Source organism: Dryobates pubescens, chromosome 11, assembly GCF_014839835.1.
Source record: "Dryobates pubescens isolate bDryPub1 chromosome 11, bDryPub1.pri, whole genome shotgun sequence".
Taxonomy (NCBI): domain Eukaryota; kingdom Metazoa; phylum Chordata; class Aves; order Piciformes; family Picidae; genus Dryobates; species Dryobates pubescens.
The window spans coordinates 7,247,284-7,263,217 of NC_071622.1; the positions used below are offsets into that span (position 1 = coordinate 7,247,284).

General features: G+C 41.8%; 1 protein-coding gene across 1 annotated transcript; it reads left to right on the top strand.

The window, feature by feature from the left end:
- Window positions 1-2,796: 2,796 nt before the first annotated feature.
- LOC104301575 (riboflavin-binding protein) lies at window positions 2,797-15,083 on the top strand. Its single transcript, XM_009901975.2, has 6 exons — window positions 2,797-2,829; window positions 3,697-3,854; window positions 4,575-4,674; window positions 5,840-5,968; window positions 10,266-10,377; window positions 14,815-15,083. Exons 2-6 carry the CDS (start codon window positions 3,716-3,718, stop codon window positions 15,049-15,051), a joined length of 717 nt encoding a protein of 238 aa, XP_009900277.1. The 5' UTR covers window positions 2,797-2,829; window positions 3,697-3,715; the 3' UTR covers window positions 15,052-15,083.
- Window positions 15,084-15,934: the final 851 nt, after the last annotated feature.

Consider the following 15,934-nt stretch of genomic DNA (forward strand, 5'->3'; position numbering starts at 1 on the left):
ACTCCTGAAAATCACTCTGCCTCTGGTCACAGTTGTTACACTTTCAGGATGCCAAGAAGGGAGATGGATCTGGCAATTGTCTCTGGTTGGAAGTGAGAACAATTTTTTCCCTTAACCACATTGGCTTTGCAGAGTTACCAAGAATATAAAAGCATGAAGGCTGACTTCAGTCATTAAAGAGATCTGACACACAAAAAATGAGTTAGGAGCCGTCAGTTGACATAGTTACTAAACTGATTGCCAGAAACTGGAAAAACAGCAACTAGCTTCATTTTTCTTCAAACACATTTTTCCATAATTTCATTCTAATGTCTTTTGTCAGAAGATGGTCAGGTAGATGGCAGTGTTTTGGGACAGATGTACACTTCTATGGGTATATATATATATATATATATATATATATATATATATATATACTTATATAGATATATACACACTATATATATTTTATATATATACTTGTATATTTCTATGGCCACTAGCAATTAGATCATCAGATTATAACATTAATAACAACTTAATGTTGTGGTGTCTGTGGCAGTGTCCCAACATCATGCATGCTTTTAACTCCAGCTTTTGGAAAGATGAATAGATGCTACAGAACACTGATACTAAATTTAAAAGTAAGTTGTAGTTAAGAGTCTTAAAAGTACCAGAACACCACCAAGTACTGGCAAATAAGTTCAATTTGAACAACCAAAGAGAAATGACCCTTTCAAGCATGTGAAGGAGTTAGAAATCTCCTTTAACAAGTTTCTTGGTAGGAGACATCACACAAAATAATTTCTCACAGAATACTTTAGGAAAAAGCAACAAGATTCACTCCTCAGGTGACGAAGATGTATGGCTGTGATTGCTAAAAGCTCCTTAGCCTGAGCCTGCTTACATCTATAGCTAACCAAAGCCAAGTCTGAGAAATTACAAACATATGACAATTTTCCTTCCTGCTGCTAGAAATTCTGTCTAATCTCCCAGCAAGTGGTCTCACTTGGCTCGTGGTCAAAGCCTGAAAGAGATCCCAGTTTCCTATAGCTTAACATAATTTGTATGTCAACTCAGGGAACAGAGGCATTACAAGAAACCTCCTGGCAGGCTCACACCTTTGCAAGCGTGCATGTGTTTTATGCAAACCGAGCAGTGAGGCACAGAGCATGCGTGATTGCTGTGCTTTCCACCAGGCTGGCTAGCCCATCCACTCATCACAGTGTTCAAAGTGAGTGTGAGTGTCCATATTATCCAGTGATCTTTATTTTGTCTGAACACACAGACCCAAGTACCAAGCAGCATGCATGAACCCTTTACATAACAAACCGGCAAAGGAGCTCCATGAATTTCAGCCAACACTAGGTCAAGCCACATGAGGTAAAGCCATGGGTAATAAACCATTAGATTTACTTCATTTTCTCTCCTAGTTACTTTATGCCTTTTTAAACTTGCCTTAATTAAATTCATTCTTTAAACTTGTCTTAATTAAATTCATTCTGGAACATAAATATCACTCAGTTTCCACTGATCTGGAAATGGCTCTTTTCAGGCCAGCAAGATTTCTGCCTGGAGGCATTAACTAGAGCTAAGAAAGGAATCAGTGCTTATAGAGATTGTTTTACTATGCTCAGTGAGTTTGCACAACTGGCTTCATACTGTACTTCCACTGTGCCAATGTTTGTTTTTTTCAAGCAAAAAAGGTTTGTAAATAATAGCCCCAGAGTATTATCTGCAAAACAATGTTCTGCTGCAAACACAAAACCAACAGATGCTGCTTACCTTATGCACCTAAATAATTGCAAGTTGCTGAGGGGTGCTGTTCTTAACAGTACTCAAGGAGAGTTGACCTATGAAAGTAAGGGCAACTATTTGCAATCATCATGTCACCTTTTGCAATGGTTTATGTTCAGATGAAGAACCCTCTTTGTAAAAGCACATGGCACAATGATATCCAGTCAGGAATCACTATCAATGTACAAGAAACAGTTTCTTGCAGTGCTTGTGATATTGGTTGGAGGGTACCTGTGAGGCAGGTAGAGCAGTCAGAGCAAAGAGTAGTAGGGTTCTTGTGAAGAGCAAATGGGGAATGGGGAAACACAGATTCTCTTCCAATGGCTGCAGTAAAATTACTGTGCAAGCCACAGCAAGCCATCATCCTCTAAGTCAAAATTAAGTCTATCAGGCTGCAATATGAAGCATTGCTTTTAATGTCTTGGATTCAATTAAGTCCTAATCACAGAATCATAGAATTGTTAGGGTTGGAAGGGACCTCAGGGATCATCCAGTTCCAACCCCCCTGACAAGGGCAGGGACACCTCACACTAGATGAGGTTGCTCACAGCCACATCCAGCCTGGCCTTGAAAACCTCCAGGGATGGGGCTTCCACCACCTCCCTGGGCAGCTTGTTCCAGTGTCTCACCACCCTCATGGTGAAGAACTTTTTCCTAACATCCAATCTGAATCAACCCATTTCTAACTATTTTTTTTCCATTAAGAGTCCCATGAAATTGTCATAGAAGGAATTATTGAAAAATCAGGTGGAGGAGTTAGCTGTATCTAGTATACAGGAGACCTGTTGTTTTTCAAGTTCTAACCTGTGTTTGTGCTTTCCTCTTTATCACGTTGATGTTTGCAGCAATAAAAGGGCATTATGTGCTGGTCACTGCATCTGCTTTTGAGATAAAACTGTGTTAGCATTCCAAAGGGTCAAGGAACAATTCCAAGGCAAACGAATTCTGGAGCACTGATGCCAGATGCTGTGTATATAAAGTAGAAAATGAGAAAAGCAATTTAGTGTGTTCCTGTTCCAGGGAGAAGTATCACCCAGAAGGACAGTGAAAGAGGTGAGAAACTACTAAGAAACCAGAGAGACAGGTTTTTTTTCTCCATTAACATGTTGTTTTCTTTTTTTCTGAAAAGCCAAGGTACATAGAGGAGCTGCAGCCATTATTCAAGCAAAAAAGCAACATTATTTTATATATATATAAAAGAGGAATATACAATTAAAGAATGAAGGATTAAACTAATAACATCAATTATGCATTGATTTCTGTAAGAGGTTCTAGATTTATCTCTACAGCTCACTAATATGTACTCTATGTTTACAGGCATTTTAGTCTCACAGACAAAATATTTTCACCTGGCATATTTGTTCAAACTCCATAAAAGAGGCAGAAAATAATGGATCAGATCCCTATGTATAAATTAGCATCACCTCAGAAAAGGCAAGTTATCAATTTATCCAGCTCAGGTGCTGACCACTACTGCCTCACTTGCAGCTGTATTCAAATGCCTAATTTCCAAGTATGCAAAAACAGCTCTGCAAGTGCTAGGACTACTCAATCTGTTCTTCAAATCCAGCGAAGCAGGGGTATGCCTCTTGGAAGGGTTCAAAGATAATTTCAGGTCAACCTAAGAAATTTAGCACGATTCTCTTAAATACTGAAAACTATAGCACGTTTTCATAAATTGTCAGAACCACTGATGGCTTTTAGCACTTGTCACTGAACCTCAAAAACATGCAGCAGAAGTATAACTGTTCTGATACAAGCAAAGAGAAAGGGAGAGTCTGTATCTTTACATGTGCATCCTTGCTGAGCATAGTTTATTTGGTTATATATGAAAACCACCTTTTTTAAAGCACCTTTCTCTTTAATCTTATGGTTTCTCCTAGACATAAAAGCTATAAACAAAGACTTCTCTCCATACAGGAAAAAGAACTGAATAACAATGCTGAGATTTGTTGTCGCCCTCTTTGCTGTCATAACATCATCATCCGGCAAAAAATATGGATGCCTGGAAGGGGACACCCACAAACCGAAGCCAAGTCGTGAGCCAAATATGCATGAATGCACTCTGTACTCTAAATGTAAGAGAGCTTTAATGTTTGCTTAACATGGTCTAGAAGTACAGCTTTGTACACACTAATTGTTTTGGCAGTTCCCTTAATTTCTCAAAAATATATATGATGCAGTATGCATTGCATTTGAAAAGCTTCCTTCATTGGCATTTTGCTGCATGCAAACCAGGAGTAAGATTGTGGTTCTTAACAGAGTCATCCACAAAATTCTCATTGACTTCATTGACTTCCTTTTAAACATTCTGATGCAGTTTACCTTTCTTGTAGCTCCATCTGCTTAAAACCTTTACAGAAAAGATGAATTTGGTTTATTGTGATTAAGCAATTACAAATTAATTGTAGCAGATTCCAAAAGGGAGGTCGAAATCAAAATTCTATAGAGAGCAAAATATGAGTATTTATTGTATTTCCTCAACTCTCTTTTTATGCTTGGTAGGTTTCAAAGTTAGTGCTTCTCAGGATCTAACATCTGGCAGAGCACTAGTAAGATTTTGGGGGCTCTTTGGGCACACCTTGACTAACCACTGTTGATGGCAGTCCACCTCACTTAGCATTTATACAGCTGCTTCCAAAAGCAAAAAAATGTTAGAGCTTGGGTACTTCTCATAGTTAGTACTGAGAGACTTCATCATGATACAGACCAAAACAGATTCATCTTACATTTTGAGTTTACTAAATATAGTATGGAAGAAAGTCCTTATTGCATGATTTCCATTTCATTCCTTACAGCTTCCTGTTGCTATGCAGACTTCACAGGGCAATTGGCTCGTTCCCCAGTAATTAAAGTAAACAACAGCTACTGGAACAGATGTGGGCAGCTCAGTAAACCGTAAGTCAGCTTTGATGTTGTCTCTGTCCTGGTTCAGGATCTGTGCTGTAGAAGCCACAGAGCTAATGGTAACACCTCCCGGAGTTGCTGATGAGCAGTCCCTAGGTTGCCCTAGAGGTGATGCCACCCAGCCTAATTCCCATCATCTTTTCTCTGTACTTGAACAACATCTGCATCCTCTCCTTCTCTTCTCACAAAAGCCCATGAATCCCTAAACATATACTGTTTGTGCAGAAAGTTTGATGCCATTTTATCAAGAAAGGGTTATGGGAATTTTTTTTCCCCCCTAATGCTAGCAATTAATTTTCTGGTTTTAGCAACACAAACTAACCATAAACTTTGTAGGTAACCACCACACCACACTTCTGTAGCTCTTCAAAGCAACCAGTACATACCACTGATCATAACCCCTAGTCAGTAGAGACCAGGCTTTTTCCTTTGTTTAGGAAGCAGACCAACTGGTTTATTAAATCTCACAAACTAAATGCACAAGAGCCCAGAAATCAAACTTCTGAATATTTAGAATAAAAATTCTTGTAGTCCTGTGGGGTTTGTAACAATGAAGAATGTCTTCATAATGAAGTTTGGGGTTTTTTTGTACTCCATTAGATGTTAGAGTTGTGAAACATGGCAAGTTATAGAAATAAAAGCATGAAAGCACAAAACAATTAAGCAAAACCAGATGTGTAAAAGTAACAGCTATTGCCTGCCACTCCCAGAAGAGCAGCAACAGTATTCATTTTTAAGTAACTTCAGCTGGGCTGTGGGAAAATCTGAAGATTAGTGAGACTAATACATGCTACAGCACAGAAGAAGGTTTGCCCTATAGTTTTAAACTACATTTTATTATTGCCTGGACTGGCTCTTGCCAGGAAAACGCGAGGCCTCAAAAGTTTACAGAAAGCTTACACAAATAGGGCTGAAATATGCATGGAAACATTTGTGCAGTCTTCAGCTGGCAAGGGTAATTGCACAGTCAGAGTCTGTACACAATGCCAGAGGAATGAGTTTGGAACCTAGACACTAACAGGGCAAAAGGTTGCTTTGCTGTGTTTTTCTCCTAATCTGTAGTATTGCATCCACATCAAAGCAGGCCTAGAAAACTGAGGCTATGGCACTGATGCTAAGAAACAGACTTCTTTGTGGCTTTTCTCACCTACCACAGCTGTGAAGATTTTACAAAGAAAATTGAATGCTTTTACCGGTGTTCTCCACATGCTGCTCGCTGGATCCGTCCCAACTCCACTGCTGCTATTCAGTTTGTTCCACTGTGTCAAAGCTTCTGTGATGATTGGTAGGTTCAGCTTTTTATTGAAGTATTTGTATTTATCTTTAATATGCCTGTGTTACTGGGGTGTCAAGGAGAATAGGTGGATGAAGCACAGATCTCCCAATCTAGTGATTCTAAGAGTCAATGGTGTTACAGAACTTTTATGCCTTTTCTCCTGTTCTTTCTCTTAGTTTCTTGTTTGCTACCTCTACTTTTTCATCTGCTAAGCTACTACCCTCAAAATAATAATAACACAGACTGAATGCAGGATGGAGTCACTAAAGTCTGTCAGAGTTAGGATAGGATAGGATAGGATAGGATAGGATAGGATAGGATAGGATAGGATAGGATAGGATAGGATAGGATAGGATAGGATAGAATAGAATAGAATAGACCAGGTTGGAAGAGACCCTCAAGATCATCGTGTCCAACCTATCATCCAACACCACCTAATCAACTAAACCATGCAACCAAGCACCCTATCAAGTCTCCTCTTGAACACCTCCAGTGATGGTGACTCCACCACCTCCCCAGGCAGCCCATTCCAATGGGCAATCACTCTCTCTGTGTAGAACTTCTTCCTAGCCTCCAGCCTAAACCTCCCCTGGCGCAACCTGAGACTGTGTCCTCTTGTTCTGGTGCTGGTTGCCTGGGAGAAGAGACCAACCTCTGCCTGCCTACAACCTCCCTTCAGGTAGTTGTAGAGAGTTTAATCACTCTGTGACAGCACTGCCCTGAGGATGCAGTGCAGAGGCATCAGAACTGCCTGACATGATGGAGGAGCCCTCACCACGTTGACAGGCACCACCAGCAGTGAAAAGTCCATGCCTGTGAGTTAGCATTTGTGCAGTTACTGCTTTAAATCTAAATACCTGATCATGATATGATACATTTCTTTTACATATGTAAAATTACAGAAACATAGAATGGTTTGGGTTGGAAGGGACCATAAGATCATGTAGTTCCAAGCCCCCTGACATGTTCAGGGACACCTTCCACTACATCAGGTTTCTCAAAGACCCATCCAGCCTGGCCTTGAACAATTCCAGGGAAGGAGCATCCACAACTTGTATCTTCTCATGCCTCACCACCCTCATATAAAATGCACCACAAAGCAGACACTTCCTGTATACTTTTAATTCGTGAACCAAATTAGACTAGTTTGATAATTTTTTCATCCTTGGCCTTTTCTCTTCCCTTCCATAATTTCTTTTTGAAAAGCACTTCTAAAAGCCCAAATCTCAGAGCAACTTGCAGCCAAGTAATGCTAAAAATATTGATAGAAATGACCAAGCATAATAGCAGTTCATTTTGTTTCCCAGAATACAGCATCAGAGAATCACATTAATTTTTGAGTGCAAGATACTGAGTGGGACAACTCAGCACCTATCTGTCATTATTCTTGGGTAAGAGCATTAAATCCAGACAGGGTACTGAGATTTTTTTCAGTAGTCTATATCCAGCATATATCTCTCCCTCCCTCTCTGTTTTGAGAAGTTGAACCTTAAATAATATCCTCATGTGACATAAGTGTCAGTCAGTACCATATTAATGTTGTGCCTGGTAACTACGGTAACTTGTCTGTATGGTTAAATTGGTGTGAAGCATACTACAAACAGCACAGGCTCTGTTCACGCTGTAGGATTAAGACTGCTAGCATCCCTTGAAAGTAATGAACTGTGAATGTCTGAATCCCTTAGGCTGCTCTGAAAATCATGGAAAATTGTTTTAATACTTCTAAAAATTTTATAAAAGAGCTTTTCTTGGAAGCAGAGAAAATATAGAACACAAGGTAGCACACAGTCGTCTTGAGCTGTCTGGTGCACTGCTTTCCCTAGTGGTTATGCAACTTGAATGGTATTGACACAAGGATCCATTTTCATTCTCATCTTCCCTCCAAGGGCAAATTCATGTATGCAGTGCAGTATTTTGGGAGGATTTGTCTTTAAATATGCCTCCATTGCTTTCTGCCAGAAAAGGAAATGAAGCATAGCTTGGATTTGTAATGGAAGATAGTGAGAAGGGCTGATGTATTTCTCAGCTTGCCAGGAGTTTCCTCTAATGATGAATTTTATTTCTGTGTTAGGAAACTCCATGTGTCTCAGGATCACATTGGTCATGTGCAGCCTTCCTTTCTAAATTTTCAGTAATCTTCTGCAGTGAAGCCAGATTATTGATCTCCTTGAAGACTGAGCCCTTGAACAGGTCTTAGTGCCCATAATCTCAAAGCTCAGAACAAACCAAATGTCATCAAAATTTGAAAGTGAAGTGAAGTGATCAAAATTGGAAAGTGTTTGGGTATTAAAACACTGGAGTTGCCAGGGAGCTTTAGAATAGGTCTAACAGGTAAAGTAATAAAATACCAATATTGAAAACAAATGTATCCCAGCATAAGCAGCACACAAAGGCATCACCCAACTGCTATATCCAGTGAAAACGTCAAGATGAAAGAAAATATACCCTGTCAGTTTAGTGTGCCTCCATGAGCTGGTTTAAGCCAGCCTTAGGACATACAAGATTTGTACCAAAGTGTATATGGTAGGTCAACATTACACAGTAAACCCCACAATGTCCCCAGGGTACTGCCTGAACCTCCAGGTGAATAGCATTTTTAACTTTTGCTGTTGGAAACTAAGGGGGTGGGGGGGGTGATTGAAAGCTGCTGCCCAGGAAAAACTGACTCTTTTCCATCCATCTCCTGGCAGAGAGTAGGCTCTACTCTAAACAAATACTGATCAATGATCTAGTGCCCCTTTTGGTGTCAGAGATGCCTGGCCTGAATCAAGAATGTAATGATGACCCATTACCATGCATGCTAGTCTGTGTGCTTGACTAGTGCCAATGTCAAACCCATTCCTTCACCCTGCTTAGGGCCTGAGGCTAGGAAAGAGCCTGGCCAGAATTCCCACTTTTTCTGGTGATTTAAAGTAACATTTTAACATGTTCTATTCACTGGAGTCCCTTTAGCGTGCTGCAGCACTGCTAGAGATGTGACCTACTTTCTCTACATGCCGTGAGTGTGCCTGCTGCACACTGTATGTCTTTGTGGCCAGAAATGTGCAGAGGATTCTGAATGAGCGGTGACTTCATTTAAAAGAAGTTCATCCAGCTAGCTTGGGGCTTTCCTTTTCTTCCTATTGTTTTAGGATTCCTTGTTCCCACTAGTCCTAAAACTATTGCTTTTGAACGAGCCTGATGTACAAGCCATTTTCTGGTCCACCTGTGAAAGGGTCCTGTGCCCCCTTTAAAAGACAAAGAGCTAATTACAAAAAATTGGGGGTGAGAGAGGGGAAAGCAGCTTTGAGATAAAAATATCTTGCCCATTGTGCATATGATCAGGGAGGATCATATTCTTTCCAGGCTATTTACAGCCTTTATTTTATATTACTGCTTACAAGATATGAACAACTCAAAGGGTAAAATTTTAGACCTTTACCCTGCAAGCCTCTGACCCATCCTCCTTCACTTCAAGTTTAACTTCTATGAAAATATCCTTCTGACACTGACAGCCTAGTAGTTGATACCATCTTGTTGTCCATATTTCAGTACACCTTCCTCCACCCCACTTCCTCTTTTTCCCATAGTAATTTGTAAACACAAACTTTCAAATGCAAACTTTCCCCACATCTCCCTCAAGCGACTGTTGACTCTCCTCGTACTTGTGCTCTGTCAAAACTGAATACCAGTGTTCATGAAACTCCCTCCCACACACTCCCTTTGCTCAAGAACATCATAACCAAGGAGAGAGCACTGTCTGACTGAGCATTGCTCCACAGAACAACAGCCCTTTACTTAAGTTTGCAAGTATAAAACACAGTGGGTAAATTGTTCAGTTTTCAGTGGGATTTAAGTCTTCCTGGCCAGCTCAGAATCAATATCATAGAATCAATAAGGTAGGAAAAGACCTCAGAGTTCATCAAGTCCAACCTCTCACCCAACACCTCATGACTACTAAACCATGGCTTCAAGTGCCACATCCAATCCCTTTTTGAACACCTCCAGGGACAGGGACTCCACCACCTCCCTGGGCAGCTCATTCCAATGGCCGATTACTCTTTCTGTGAAGAACTTTCTCCTCACCTCAAGCCTAAACTTCCTCTGGCGCAGCTTGAGACTGTGTCTTCTTGTTCTGGTGCTGGTTGTCTGTACATGGCAAGCTAAGACACTGCCCATTTCCTCGAGATCTACTGCTCAGCTGCACTGCGCAACCACACCATGTTACCAGCACAGCCCTGTATAGACTTTTTGATTTGGATCTGAATCCACTGGAAACAAAAAAGTGAGATAAATAACTGTGTCTTCCACACTAATCTCCATGAAGGTATGAAGCCTGCAAAGATGATTCCATATGTGTTCGTAACTGGCTGACAGACTGGGAATGGGGCCAAAGTGGAGAAAACCGCTGTAAGAACAAATGTATTCCGTACAGCAAGGTAAGAAAACCTGATCAACTGGAGCAGAGAAAATGGCATTAAGAGTTAGTTTTCATTCATTTTTCCTGAACATAGGGGTGTAAAATGCAGCAGATGATATTATTTTTGTTTACTTCAGCAGTTTCAAGTCATGCCTGCATCAGACTTCTAGAGTATATAACATTTCCAATATTTATGATGATGTATATCACAGAACCACAGAATCACCAAGGTTGGAAGAGACTTCAAAGATCATCAAGTCCAACCTGTCACCACAGACCCCATGACTAAACCATGGCACCAAGTGCCACGCCCAATCCCCTATTGAACACTTCCAGGGATGGTGACTCCACCACCTCCCTGGGCAGCACATTCCAATGGCGAACGACTCTCTCAGTAAAGGAATTTCTCCTCACCTCGAAACTAAACTTCCCCTGTTGCAGCTTGAGACTGTGTCCTCTTGTTCTGATGCTGGTTGCAGCAATAAGGTCCCTTCAGGTATTTGTAGAGAGCAGTAAGGTCTCCCTTGAGCCTCCTCTTCTCCAGGCTAAACAATCCCAGCTCCCTCAGCCTCTCCTCACAGGGCTGTGCTCCAGACCTCTCCCCAGCCTTGTTGCCCTTCTCTGGACATGTTCAAGTGTCTCAATGTCCTTCTTAAACTGAAGGGCCCAGAACTGGACACAGGACTCAAGGTGTGGCCTAACCAGTGCAGAGTACAGGGGCACAATGACTTCCCTGCTCCTGCTGGCCACACTATTCTTGATGCAGGCCAGGATGCCATCGGCCTTCTTGGCCACCTGGGCACACTGCTGGCTCGTGTTTAGGCAGCTGTCAATCAGCACCCCCAGGTCCCTTTCTGTTTGGCAGCTCTCCAGCCACTCCAACCCCAGCCTGTAGCACTGCATGGGGTTGTTGTGGCCAAAGTGCAGCACCCGGCACTTGGATTTGTTGAATGCCATCCTGTTGGACTCTGTCCATCTGTCCACTCAGTTGAGGTCCCTCTGCAGAGCCCTTCTGCCTTCTAACAGATCAACATCTGCTCCCAACTTGGTGTCATCTGCAAATTTGCTGATGACTGATATCACTTACTCTATCTACATTTAATTAATCAATATTCATACCACCTGTGAAATCAAATTTCAAGCAGAACTAACATTTTCACCATAGTGAGGGTTAGGCAGTAAAAAAAAAAGAATTTTGTTCAACAGAGATGCTGAGATGCATTTTATAAGGTTCCTTACACACTGTGAGGCTTTCCACACTTCTGTCTTCTTTTATTTGGGACCTCAGTTTCCAAATCCCTGAGGAATTCTTAAAGTTGTCTTGCTGGTTAGGCATCCTTGCCCTTTTATCTATTTTACCTTGCTAAGTTCAATCCTTCCCCATCCTCCAGTTCCCTAAGTCCTGACGTTCTTCTGAATGTGTCCTTTTTGTTCTCCATAGAACTCTCATATCTCTGATGTGTGCTCATTGTGTCTGCCAAGGGCTAGGCAGAGCAAGCTTTGTTCTACATAACTCTGACGGTTTAAAAGCAGCACTGACAAAAGCTTTCTGAGAGCTTATTCCTTCTTGGGGTGTGTTTTTTTTTTTGAGAGAGAGAAGGTTTAATGGTTGCAGTGCCTAATCTTATAAGGAAAAAAAACAACAATAAAATGAGACTTGACAAGACTTACAGGAGCAAGGCTGCCTGGAACCTGATCTACAGACCTTTCAAGGGTCAGGTAGGATTTTTTCTAGGGACTCATGTGGGTTTACCATCAGGACAATATAACAGCTCAAAACTGCTACACTTACTTGAGTGTTTTTAACGGTTGAACTTCACCAAATGCAAGAAAACTGCCCAAAATGCAGAAGTAAATTAAATTTAAGTATGGTGCTTAGGGACTGGTAGTACAGCTTGCTGAGATCCCAGATTCACTGTTTTGGATTCAATTCAAGTACATGCACTTCCAGAAGTCAGTTCAGCAACTGATACAAGTGGAAGTCACAGTCCAGTTAGCGCAGGATTGCTGTCTGCCTTGCTCAGGAAGGTGGCCAAAACACAAACGGGCTGCGGAAACTTACAGCTTAGTTTCCCAGATGTGCTAAATCATCAGGAGTTCCAGATGAAGTGAAAAACGAAATTATAATCTCCATAAATAATCTCCAGGCCCTTGTCAAACTGTCCCTGGCCCAGAGATACAACTTTTTTAACCTTCAATCCCCTCGTACTTGTTTCTTATAGAAAATATACCATCTGCAGGGAAAAACATAGATAGAGAATCCAGAAGTCTTATCACTTGAAGCCAGGCGCAGCTATTCCTAAACTAAATGGAACCACACCCTAAACTGCCCATGTTTTTTACCCAAAATAGGCTTGCATGGTAAGTAAGAAGAAAGATTAAGTTTCTGCAGAGAAATTAAAAAAACACATTTCCCATATGAAAATTACATGATAGACAAACACTAGACTCAGTCGGTTTGGACTCAGCTCACGGAAAAGAAAGTCACTGTTAGCCAGAAGCACAAACAGTTCTCCAGTGTCAGAGCACTGTGGACAGATGCTTACTTTCTTTTGATGCCCTCAGCCCTACTTTTGACACATGCAAGTGGTTGTAAGGACTATTAGGATCATTTGGAACAAATGCTGAATATGGAACAAATGCTGAATATTAAGAATGCACACTGGATTACAGCCAGTTTTAGCCTGGCCAAAATGAGGCACATTTTGTCATTGTTCTCCCAGCTGAGCACTCCCCAAGCAATGTTAATGCACATTTTCCAAAATGAATCCTTTGGAGTAATTTAGAGGCATTTGGTAAATAGGCTGTGTGCACTGCATGTTTGCTGCAGCGTTCTGGCTCTGCTCTGATCTTTAAGCAGAGTTAGTAGGAGGATCAAAATAAAATTATCAGTTTTGTAAGCAGAAGAACATGAATATGTTACAGAACCTGTCAGGCACAGCAATAGGATGTAACCATGTCCTTAAGAAAACCCACATGACAGCTTCTTATGCTTTCTGGAACTACTAGCTAAAAGTACAAGAATAAGGGGAAAGAAACAACTCGATCTCCCTGCCTTGAGAACACAAGGAGAGAACTAGATACAGCAACCTTTCAATTTCTCACCTTGCATTGCTCTCAGTGCACTAGCCAAACTCCACACTCCTCCTCCAACAACTGCAGCATCTGTGGAGTGAGTCTTGCCTAGAGAAGGTATGAACTGAAATTTATTTTACAGACTACAGTCTTTGGGGCTATATGGAATGGTCTCTATACTAATTATGAAGGATAAATTTCTAAGGCAAGAGTTATGACTATGATTTTTTGTCTGCCTCACTGCATTGTATAGGTCAACGTAGTTTTGCACATAGGGCCACAGGGGGACATGAGAACTTGTGGAAAATAGGTGCAGCAAAAGAAGCTGCAAGTCTGCTTCCTTCAGAGAGATAATGGTGTCATGGTCAAGGTGAATCAGTCAGCAATGGGGCCCAGCAGTCCTGCTGCCTGGCCCACAGCTTCAGTCATTAATACTCCCCCTCTCTAATTCCCAAGGTGTCTACTCCTGCTATTACTCAAATCTTCAACTTCATCCCTAGCTTTGCTTCTGGGAGTACCTAAAGCTTCCTTTACAGAAACAGAAAAGATTGAACTTCAGCCACAAACAGATGGAAGAAATACAGGCAAGATAAAGTGTAAAGTGTACATCCTGCCTACTTGGTGGTTGGACATGATAATTCCCAAGCTAACATTTCTTTAGGCAAACTCAAGAGGGGTGGACAAAAGGCTGTCAAAACATGAGCTTGGCAAACAAGAAATATCTTTGTTGTGCTTATACAGGTCCTATGATATAGGCCTTACAAAATGCAGTACCAAGAACAGGAGAGCACCAAGAAGCTATAGTTTACAGTTTTGTGAGCCAGAAAGGCCATTGCATCACTGGACACAGAACTTCAGAAGTTTCTATGTTCCTTCTCTATGTCTGTGAGGGGCTGCCCAGCCATGATGTACATTGCAGCAGACACATTGAGATCCCCTGGAGCCATGACTCCACTGGACTGCCTCTAGCCTGTAGATACAAAGATTCTCACAAAGCACTGTCTGGAACTTTCAGCCCTCTGTAGATCCTGCAACATATCAGAGTCTCACACAGAGCTTTGGTCTATCGGCCCCCAAAGGCCAGCTGGGCCCTAAGCCCCAGGGTGCAATCAAAGAGCTGGCTGTTGATCACTTGCACTTTGTGTGATCACTTGCTCTCACCACAGGCAAATCTCTTTTGCTAGTTGTGGGACTGGGTAACATTTGAAGATGTCTCAGAAGCCTGAAGCATGGCACACAGCAAGACAGTCATAGACTGCAGACTGGTTTTTTTATAACCTAGCACCGATTTTTTAGAAGTGAAAACTGTCAGTTTGGTACAAACTGATTGTAACTCAATTATTTGAAAATGTAATCGAAGCATCTCTTATTTGACTCACAGATGTATGCAAATGGGACTGACATGTGCCAGAATATGTGGGGCGAGTCATTTAAGGTGAGCCAATCTTCCTGCCTCTGCTTGCAAATGAGCAAGAAGGACGCGGTGGCGATCAAGTATCTCCGCTCCGAAAGCTCAGAGGAAAGCTCCAGCGGCAGCAGCAGCGAGGAGCGTGCCTGCCAAAAGAAACTCTCGAAGTTTGAGAAACTGCAGAGAGAGAAAGGGGAAAATGCAAGATAAATGCTGGTGGATGTATGTCAGGACAACAGAAATCATCGTGGAGGCTGGCCTCGGGGCATCGATATGCCAGCCTGCTTTATCCCTGACTTCCTAGAACATAATAAACCAATGGCTGGTTATAGTAATCTTCCTCTGATGTTTTTGCATCTGCATCACAAAGCTCCCAGAGACAGGTTAGCACAGGTGTAATCTTATGACTTGAACTCAATAGCTAGAAGCCTGAAGGTAAGATCGAGGGATTGACTTTCAAAGAGGAGAGGCAGAGGCAGCTTCTGTTGACTTAAGGTGGAACAATGAGAACTAAAGGCCTCTGGAAAGCCATGCAAGTGATGCACAAAATCTTCAACCCAAACAGTTCATTAGCACAGGCACAGAGCGCTCCTGTCATGAGTCCCCGTGTGCCTGGCTGGGTTCAGATGAAGAAGAAATGCCGCAGGCAGAAACAGGTCAGTGAGCCTGGCTACTGACCACTGAAAATGTACTTGTTTTGTATCTCAAAAACATTATTGCAAAACAGGGGATTGTGGTGTAGCAGATAAATCCCTGGATCCACGTATTGCCAGTATGCAGCATGCACGGTCTGCTGCACCGTGCTTTCTCTGTAAACAACAGCAGAACAAAAGTCTCCTGCAATATGAATTGGAAGCATAATTTTTAGTGCAATTAATCCCACTAAGTGATTCCAAACACAGTGATCTCTCTGACGAGCACAAGTGTCAGGGAGGGCCCCAATCAGCTCTGTCCCAGAAGTAATTCTGCTTCCCAGCATCACTGTTACAGTCAAAGCAAAACCAAAATCTGCACCAGTCCCAGAGGGACTCCTCAGGTAAGGATGAATGAAATCCTGCTTTTAATTATGCATCCATACTCCCTCTGACACTAC

Excerpts from the sequence above, each read along its gene's own strand:
- LOC104301575 (XM_009901975.2), top strand. The coding sequence starts at position 3,716 with ATGCTGAGATTTGTTGTCGCCCTCTTTGCTGTCATAACATCATCATCC. Across the intron at positions 4,675-5,839 it reads TGTGGGCAGCTCAGTAAACC|CTGTGAAGATTTTACAAAGA; the intron begins GTAAGTCAGCTT and ends CACCTACCACAG. Across the intron at positions 5,969-10,265 it reads CAAAGCTTCTGTGATGATTG|GTATGAAGCCTGCAAAGATG; the intron begins GTAGGTTCAGCT and ends ATCTCCATGAAG.